General features: G+C 45.4%; 1 protein-coding gene across 2 annotated transcripts in view; it reads right to left on the reverse strand.

The window, feature by feature from the left end:
• The window catches only part of PCNX1 (pecanex 1), a gene marked incomplete at its 5' end in the record, with an annotated part of 92,131 nt that extends 86,449 nt beyond the window's left edge, over positions 1–5,682 (reverse strand). For both annotated transcript variants that reach the window (XM_082484797.1, XM_082484796.1), the window contains one exon: positions 5,530–5,682. In XM_082484797.1, coding sequence (XP_082340923.1) covers positions 5,530–5,682 — 153 coding nt within the window. The remainder of the gene's footprint in view (positions 1–5,529) is intronic.
• Between the last annotated feature and the right edge of the window lie 3,203 nt (positions 5,683–8,885).

Raw genomic sequence — 8,885 nt, forward strand, 5'->3', positions numbered from 1 at the left:
CTCATGCAACTTGCAGCAAATCCAACAAAAAATTAAAGGGTACTTTTTCCTCACATCCTGTTTCCACTGGATTGCAGAAAGCTAAAAATAAGATAAATTAATGCACTACTTCTCACTCTTCATATTATTAGTAGTTACCCCTCTCTGGATGGGGCATATAGTCTGGGAATAGGAGAAATTTTAGCAGGTCTGGCATATTCTGCTGTCCAATTATACTTTACATTAAGTCTCATGCTGTGGTACAGCAGTGCTACCCCTGGTGCCAGTAACTCACCTGCATTCCAGCCTCAAAAGAAAGAGTTACTGCAACCCAACTTAAACTACTGGTGCTTTCTCTTTTTTCTTTGCCAAACTTAAAAGCGTTCAACTTCCATTTGGGGTCATCTATCCACAAGCCAGTGCAAGTAAAAGTGAGATTAGTATTTTAAACTGTGCTTGACATTTTACCACAATTGAGAGACAAGTCTCTCACCAGCATAACTGAGCATCCTACACAGTATCATCTTCAAGATTGACATACAAATCCAAGTCCTACAGATTTGCAGCTAGACCTCATTTCAGTTCTTTTCACAAGAACAAAGGCATTTTTATTGGGCACAACAGACAAAAACCTCAGGTCAGAGCTTGTTAGCAGACACCAGCTGGCTACAAGTCTGTAGCTGCAACAGAATTTCAGAGAACATCCCATTTTACTGCACATCTCTAGTCATTTCCATTAGCACCAAAAGAAAACATACACTCAACAGTAGTAGTCACAACTGAAGCTCTTGTAGGAGAGAAGAAAAAGCTAGGCATGACCACACAAAAACTTCGTGCTTTAATTACATTCTGTTGAAAACTTCAGTCATCTAACGGCTGAACAAACCCAACCATTAGATAAACTCATAGCTGAAAGTATTTCCCTAAATCTTAAAGGGAAGTTAAGTAGTACTCTCAAAGATGGAGGGTGAAGGGAAGGACACTGATTTTCTACCACCTTTCCCTCAGAAGTTACTTTCCAAAATTAAACCTTTCAAGACAACTTATGAAATCCATACTATACATGTGGACAAAGGTAAGATGCAGGAATGCACAGTTGAGGAGTGGGACTGTCCTTTCTGGGAGCTGCTGCTGGCTGGTAGGTCAGCTTAGCTGTGTCACAGCACACCTTTTGTGAAAGAATAGGTAGAAAAAGCTTTAAGCACTCCTAGAATCCAGTGGTCAGCCTAGAACAGAAAAGAAACCTCAGACCACTAGTTACAGGACTGAAATATTCCAATTTGAACTACAAAGGTCACTGTATCTTGAGTCAACATTTCAAATACTGAAATGCCAGGAATCAGAGGGAATTTCATTGATCACAGGCTGTGCTGCATACTTATGAAGAAACAAAGACTTTATGGATCTTACCTAACCACATTTAGCTTTAGCTAGATACTACAGATGTAACGAAGTTTCCAGATTATTTTCAAAAACAGATGTGTAGGTGTTACCTGTTGGAGAACATCCATAGGAAAGTCTCCCAACCTAAATCAGATTGCAAGTGCTTACGTAAAAGTGATATCAATCAAACATTTATTAAGCAGCAACAGTTGCCTTGTAAAATGCTCTCAAGTTCAAGCATTTGAGGCCAGTATTTTACAGAAACATTCATTCTGGAGAAGAGCAAAGAAACAGCAGATGTAGTTTTGTCACCATTTTTTGTTTATGAACAGCCAGAGCCCTTAAGAACTGCTGTTACCAGGAAGCATGTTCAGTTACAAGTTATCTAGTTTTGGACTGAAACCTCAAGGTGTACAAATGAAACTTGAGTAGCCAAGAAACTAGATGTGGCTTAGAGCAATGCAGGACACCAGGGATTCTCATTATGCACCCAACTTCAGGTACTTAACTCTTAGTTTGAGAAACAGCACCTATTTCAGAAACTTCACTGGAAAAGAGACTTTCACATGAAGACATATTTATATGACCTACTTCTACAACTATGTACACAAGTCAGGAAATCAAGTGCCTATTAAGTGAACTGTTGTCTAAACGAGCTTGACTTTGACAGACAAGTTCTGTAGGTACATATGAGCCCATCACCCCAAGCAAGGTACAGTCCTGGCTTCTCTTCAGTCACTGGCAAAGTTCCCTGAGTGCTGGAGCCAAGACTTCACCCCCTCCTGCGCGCGTGGTGGGGCTGAAACAGCATTCCGACTAGGGGAAGTGCTTTAGCAGCCTCCTCTCTTCCCCTCCCCCTTGCAACACTGATGCATAACATTGGCCTCTGCATTTACGGTATTTTTTCCAATTCAACCACTATATTTTACAACCTAGTTGTACAGTTTCCCCATATTTTCTTCTCCCAACTTGAGTTTTGGACTAGAGTAAAAACAGGGATCAGCTCTTACGACAGATATGCAGATCAACAAGCACAGTTGAGTCTGTTACTGAATACAAATATCCAAACAGGATAGATTTAACTAGTCTAGAAAGCAGTATTTTTGTATGCATCCTGCCAAGCCACAGATCCAAGAGTACAGACTCAAGCAGCTTCACTCAAGCTGACATTTCTCTTCCTCTACACCCCAATTCCTTCATTATCTACACTCTTCTTTTTGACACATTTCCTGAGGACAGGTTAAGTCCTTAAGCTAAATACACGAGAAAAAGAAAAGTATCTGGATCTGTAATATCCATACATATATAGATACATTTGTCTATACATCTGTCTTTTCTCCTTCACACAGGGTACAGACCTCAGTTTCACATGCTTAAGCTCAGAAGGCAGATGAGGGACCAAGGAAGAAAGGCTGGCTGAATTCTACTGCTAATTTCTTCAGTTGATTTGCACTATGCGTTAAACCCATCAACCCTAACAGCACTGGCATCCACGTGCAAAGAAACACACAGATTTATGGTATTACTTGCTGGCCACAACAATTACCAGATTCCATTCTGAAAATACGGGATCAATAGAAGGAATGCACAGACGAAAGATTTGAAACGTTGGGTGCAATAAACCAAGTCTTTAAGCAATAAGTGCATCTCAATTATCATATCCAAAAGACATTAAGTGTTCCATTCCTGTTGGGATTTAAATAACATTTGAAAAAAGTGATTATCTTACTGTAAAATGAATTCAGCCTTGAGAGCCAGCTACAAGTGAAATTCTTAAGTGATTCTTTTGCCTTTGTTGCTACAAAACAACTTAGGAATAACTACAGTTATTGCTGTCCCAATGCATCAAAGCAACACTATGATCTTGGAATTCCTTATGTGAGGAAATTTTATAAGCAATATAAAAGCTACAAGCATTCTAAGTCTTTCTATATACCTTGTTTTTTAAATACATGGGATTGTCTGCCAGCAACAAGTCATTCGAAGCTAGCTTAGAAACTCCCTCCTACACACCAGTGAGCCATGCTCAGAATTCAGATTACGATTACCTAAGATTTTTTTAAGCAAGTTCTGCTTCCTTATGTATGTCCTACAGCAATGCAACATTTTCTGCTTTTTATTCTGAAAAAGAGCTTAAGAGATGCTAAAGAGCTAAGATGACCATCACAGTTCTGCCTGTTTAGTTTGTGTCTAGACAACACTTAAACTGCAAAGGGTGGAAAGAGGGAAAACAGCCAAATATGATTCAATCTGCTTTAACTTGTGACTAATCTCCCTACTTATTCTCAGGGAAGTTGGCACTTGTTGTTGCATCTTTAACTTGTCCAGAGCTATGAAGCAAGAGATTTTCTCTGACCTCAACAAAACCTGAAGCAGCTTGCTTTTGCCCATCTTTTCCCTTTGCACAGGAAAAGAAAAAATTTAAGCAACACTGAAGTTTACCCCATAGTATGGGCAACAGAAGCTTAACTGCTGCTTTCAGAGCAGCAGGAGACTCAAATCCTGGTCCAGATTTATCAGTTGTCAAAAGACCTATGTACAATATAGATCAGTACACTGTCAAAAGCCTCCTGCAGAATATAGCTCACCACACCTTTATGAACAGCTTTCTCAGCAAGGCAGTACTAATTAAATAGATTATTATGTCAAAGGAGAGGGCCAGCACTTAAAAAAAAAAAAAAAAGCTAAATTTGAGACCAAAAGGACTCTCCTTTTCCCATACTCAGCAGAATTCTGAATAGACAAAGATTCACAGTTTTTTTAGTAAGGATCCATTTAGTTGAAAGTTTTATCTAGCTGTTGTCACATTAACTTTGGTTTTAAAAGCAGTTTGTCTCAGTCTACAGTCTCCTTGCCAGCAGTCTGAAGTTTTCAAACAAAAAGCCTTGAAGCTACTTTTTCCAAGACACAGTAATATGAATTACAAACTAACCGTACAGGCCTGTAGCCTCCTCTTGCACATTAGCTATCTCTTCGTATGAAGTGTTTCAGACTGTAGTCTTACAAATTGCTTTTTAACAAAGCAAATGCCTGACCCCAGAGCTCTCAATCTCTGCAACTGCACTCAGACAGGGTTTTTCCTTCAAGATTTCATTCACTAACACATTTTTTCACAAAGCAGTTTCTACTTTAAGTTGTCACAGCACCTGGACCTGGCAGACTTGCAAATTACATTCTACCTTGTCTGCTCAAAACTGGTCACGACACGTGTAGTGTGCTCACACTTTCCTACTGAGAAATCTGAAGTGAAATATTAGTATTTCAGCAACCACACAAAACTTGCACAGAAAGAAAAGCACTGGCCAACAGGAAACTGTCCCCTCTTCTCATAACCGATCACACCTCTCCTATATTTATTTCCAAGTCCAAATGTCAAGGAAATTTCTAGGTTTAAAGGTTAGTATTTTAACAGTTCGACTGAAGTGTCAGATACAAAGATATATTCAACAGCAATTCTCCCAAACCAAGCATACTAAAACCTGGACACAAGCAAACACGCAAAAGTAACTTCTTGTCAACAACATACAATCCAGATACGCTGCCAGCCAGCACACAGTACACTACGCTATGGCAACATAAACTTCTAGGTTATGGACCCTGAAGCACATTCCTCCCCCAGGCTCAAGAGTCAGGAGAGAAAGCGACAGGGCCGCCAGCCAGAAATACTGACTAGATCTGAGAGCTTCTACAGAAACTGTGCTTTTTACCGGTAGACCTGCAGTGGAAGCCAGTAGAGTTATGCCCAGTTTTGAAGGAAAACAAGCAGCAAAACGAAGGCAGAGCGCCAGCGACTGAAGCCACGCTGCGCCCACCCAAATCTCCCCGGTAACAGGTCCGTGCATTCCCAAACGCCGCGGCCTCGCGGGCCCACCTCCACCGCGGCTACCGGGCCCGCCGCGGGTCCGCCGGCAGAGGAAAGCGGCGGCGGGGAGGCCCCGGGGCGGCACAGCAGCGGCAGCGCGCGGGCGGCGCCGCGGGCAGGGGGCGCGCGTGCGACGGCCCCGGCCCCACGGCCCTTCCCGCCCCCCGGCTCCTGCCCGCCCGCCCCGGGGCCTCCCCTCCGCCGCTGAGGCGGGTGCCCCCCCCCCCCCAGCAAGGCCCGCCAGCCCCGAGGCCCAGGCCGGCACCATTCCCCCCAAGGCGCAGCGGCGGGCTGCGCTCACTCACCATGTAGAGGGTGAAGGGGAAGCCGAGCAAGAAGAGCCACAGGTAGAGGTGCAGCGCGTTGACCCCAGCGCCCTGGTGCGGGTCCTGGTACCAGCCGCCGCTCAGCGCCGCCCACACGCCCTGGCGCAGGATCTGCAGCACCTGGGAGCCCATGGCGGCCCCGCTCCCGCCGAGCCGGCCCCGCTCTATCCGCCCTGCGAGCCCGGGCAGAGCCGCGCACCGCCCGCGCTCCGCGACAGCCCACACGGCCGCAACCGCCGCCGCCGCCTCCCCAGCAACGCCGCCGCCATCTTATGTCCGGGCCCCGGGCCGGCCGCCCGCCCCCGCGCCGCCGACAGACCGGCAGCCCTTGCGGCAGGGGACGCCCGCCCCGCGCTCTGTCGCCGGGGAGGGGACAAGGCAGCGGGGGCGGGGACTCCCGCCAATGCGCATGCGCGCGGCCTCCGCGGGCGCCGAGGCGGGCCGCGCCGCCGCTAGCGCCCCCTAGCGGTCCGGAGGAGGGCGGGGCGAGGCGGAGCGGGGGAAGCTGTCGCTGCTCGCCCTAATCGCCATCTGGGGGCCCAGGCCCCACCTGCGGGGCGGCGGCATGCCGGGGTTATCCCGGGAGCACCGGGGGGGGAAGGCGGGGGAACGTGTGCGCCGCTCACCGGGGCGGGTTCACGCCTGCGGCCTGGTCCGGGTGAATCTCAGGGGTCGTGATACTCCTCAGGATACTCCTAGAAAATGGAGGGAGACACAACCACCAGAAGGGGCTTTTCCTTCCCCTCTCTCAGGTCCTTGCTCCTGGCGAGGCAAGCTGACCTCTTCTTGTGGCAGGGCAAGGGGGTCATCATCCCATCGTATGCTTTAATACTTTAAAATTAAAGCAAGATAACAGCCTCACCGGTTTTGAGGTCTTCACGTTTACTGTCAATGTCGGATTTTTACCAAAACCCTTGCAGGCCTGTCCCACCACTGGGCTTGTTTTGTTGTTGCTTTCAACACATAGAAAGCCAGAATTGCTCAGACCTGCTGCCAGGCACAACACAACACAGCAGGCCGCAGGTACACCACGAGCGTCTCACAGGTGTCAGTCTCAGCTGCCACGTTCAGCCATTTTCACAGAAGGCCACTAGTTCTCGGCAAGTCCCAGCTTTTCATGCTTTCCCCTTAGACAAAAGTACATCCCAAAAGGCCCACATGAGATAGACAGGCACAGATTAAGGAAGGAGTTTGGAGAGTGCTATCAAGCAGGGGAAAGGGGGAGGTCTCTTCCTTCAAACCATACGAACAAGTAATGCTGAGGATCCCTCATTAAATTACCTGGCTCCCTGATCATATCTGGGCAGAAGTAGCTTTGAGGGCATGCTACAATACTGTTGCTGCGGTGGTAGAAGGATCCCACACAGGTTCTGTCCTGAGACCCAAGTTACATCCCAGTCCAGCAGGATGAGACAGGGGAACAGCACCTTCTGGGTCTCTGCTGCAGAGGAATTGCAGGAATGAAATAACCCCAGCGCTCAGTCATGACTCACGATGAGCACGCATTTGGGCTGGTGTTTTCAAGAGGCTGCGTTAATGCCACAGTCTCCACAGTGTTTTTCTTCCTGACAGTTAGCGAACCAATGGCAGCATTTGGCTATTCTTGGAAAACCAGGAGACAGAAGTGACTGACTCAAAGCAGATGTAGATGAGCTATTTTTTGTTTCCCCAGTGGCAAAGTAGGGAGAAGGGATGGACACAAAACCCCAGACATAATGGCTGTCTCTCCCCAGTATAACCAAATAAATCATTTTTAACTTTATTGTTTCAAATAGCACAGTTTTTAATATAAGACTGTTAGCAATATTTTGCAACGGAGTGTTTTTTCGCTCTGTCAAACAGGATTGAGATATGAAAGGAAAAAAGGATTTAGGGCGGGGGGGAGGGAGCAGAAGGGGAAAAAATAACCCAACAGAGAAAACCTACAGAGGATTATCACGGATGGGGAGGGGGAATTCCCTTTATCCTTCTGGGATAAAGGCAAGAATGACAAGCCTCAACAGTTACAGTAGGCTCAGAAAAAAATAAAACTATGAAGCCTGTTTCAACTACATAATTTGCCAAAATACCATGAAAAACTAAAATTACAAAATACAGCTGTTAAAAGATGAAGTTTTCAGGATGTTATCCATAAATATACTATGATACTGTAATGATCAGGATTATGAAGCGTTAGTTCTTCCAGCAGCTGCTTTATGAATGTTATATAAATGCTGTTCACCTTCTCCGCAAGAAGGAGGCAAGAGGGATAACACTCAATAATAACGTGTCTGGAGGCTGCAGTAAATGCTTTAAAAACCTTTATGCTTCTGTTTAGAAGCCATTGATTAAATCTGGACAGATTAGCCTCAGCCACATAGTAATGACTCACGTTAAACAGTGCCCCTGTGTGAGAGGTTGGATGCTGTGGAAGGTTAGGGCTGCTTCCCCAGCCCTGCTCCTAGAAGTCAGTGGACCAGCCATGGAGTAATACAGGCTGGAGGGGGGGGGGGGGCTTAAAGAAAAAAAAAAAAAAAAAAAAAAAAAAAAACAAAACAACAAAAAACCACACACACCACAAAAAAAAAAAAAAACACAAACAAAAAATCAGAGGAAACAAAGCATGACTATCACAGGCTCAACCCTGATGCAAAACAGCATAACCTAGTTTAGCACAGATAGCCCTGTTCAAGAGCACTTCATCGTGGGATGATCTAGTCTGCATCCAGTAAAATAAGCAAGAGAATAGCACGTGCTTGAAAGGACAATTAAATTTCTTTGTTTAGCTATTTAGATGCAGACAGGCTGAAAATACTAGGACACAAGATGGGGGAAATAATATTATTGGAATCGGTCCATGCCTGAAGGTAAAACTGATAACAAGCCCAGTGTCATGGCATCATTAACAAAGTACAAAAAAAAAAAAAAAATAACGATGAGCTTTTATGGGAAACAAACAAACAATCCGCATCCGGATAGAAAGTAACAGCAGTAGGCTCAATCTATGCATCGAACCTCTGCAGTCCAACAAATAACTAGCTTATCTTCTGCACTCTACTTCAGCCTTACTGTACTTCTTAAGGATGGCCATTACTCTCTGTACAGGAAAAGAGTGTACTATAGGAAAAACAGAATGACATCAGTGAAGAGTGAACAATTGATTAGATATTTAAGAGAGGGGGCACTCAATCAAGTAACTGGAGATCAGCCTATTTTTCTCCAGCATTTCTCTTGTAATTTAGTATGCAAGACTAAGGCAAAGAAGTCATTTACCACATAAGCCAGCATTACACAGGAGGAAACCAACTCGAAACTGTAACTGCTATTTTGGCCAAACAGTACTTCAATTCCATTTT

This window comes from Vanellus vanellus (assembly GCF_965231255.1).
Source record: "Vanellus vanellus genome assembly, chromosome: 6".
In the NCBI taxonomy this organism is placed as follows: domain Eukaryota; kingdom Metazoa; phylum Chordata; class Aves; order Charadriiformes; family Charadriidae; genus Vanellus; species Vanellus vanellus.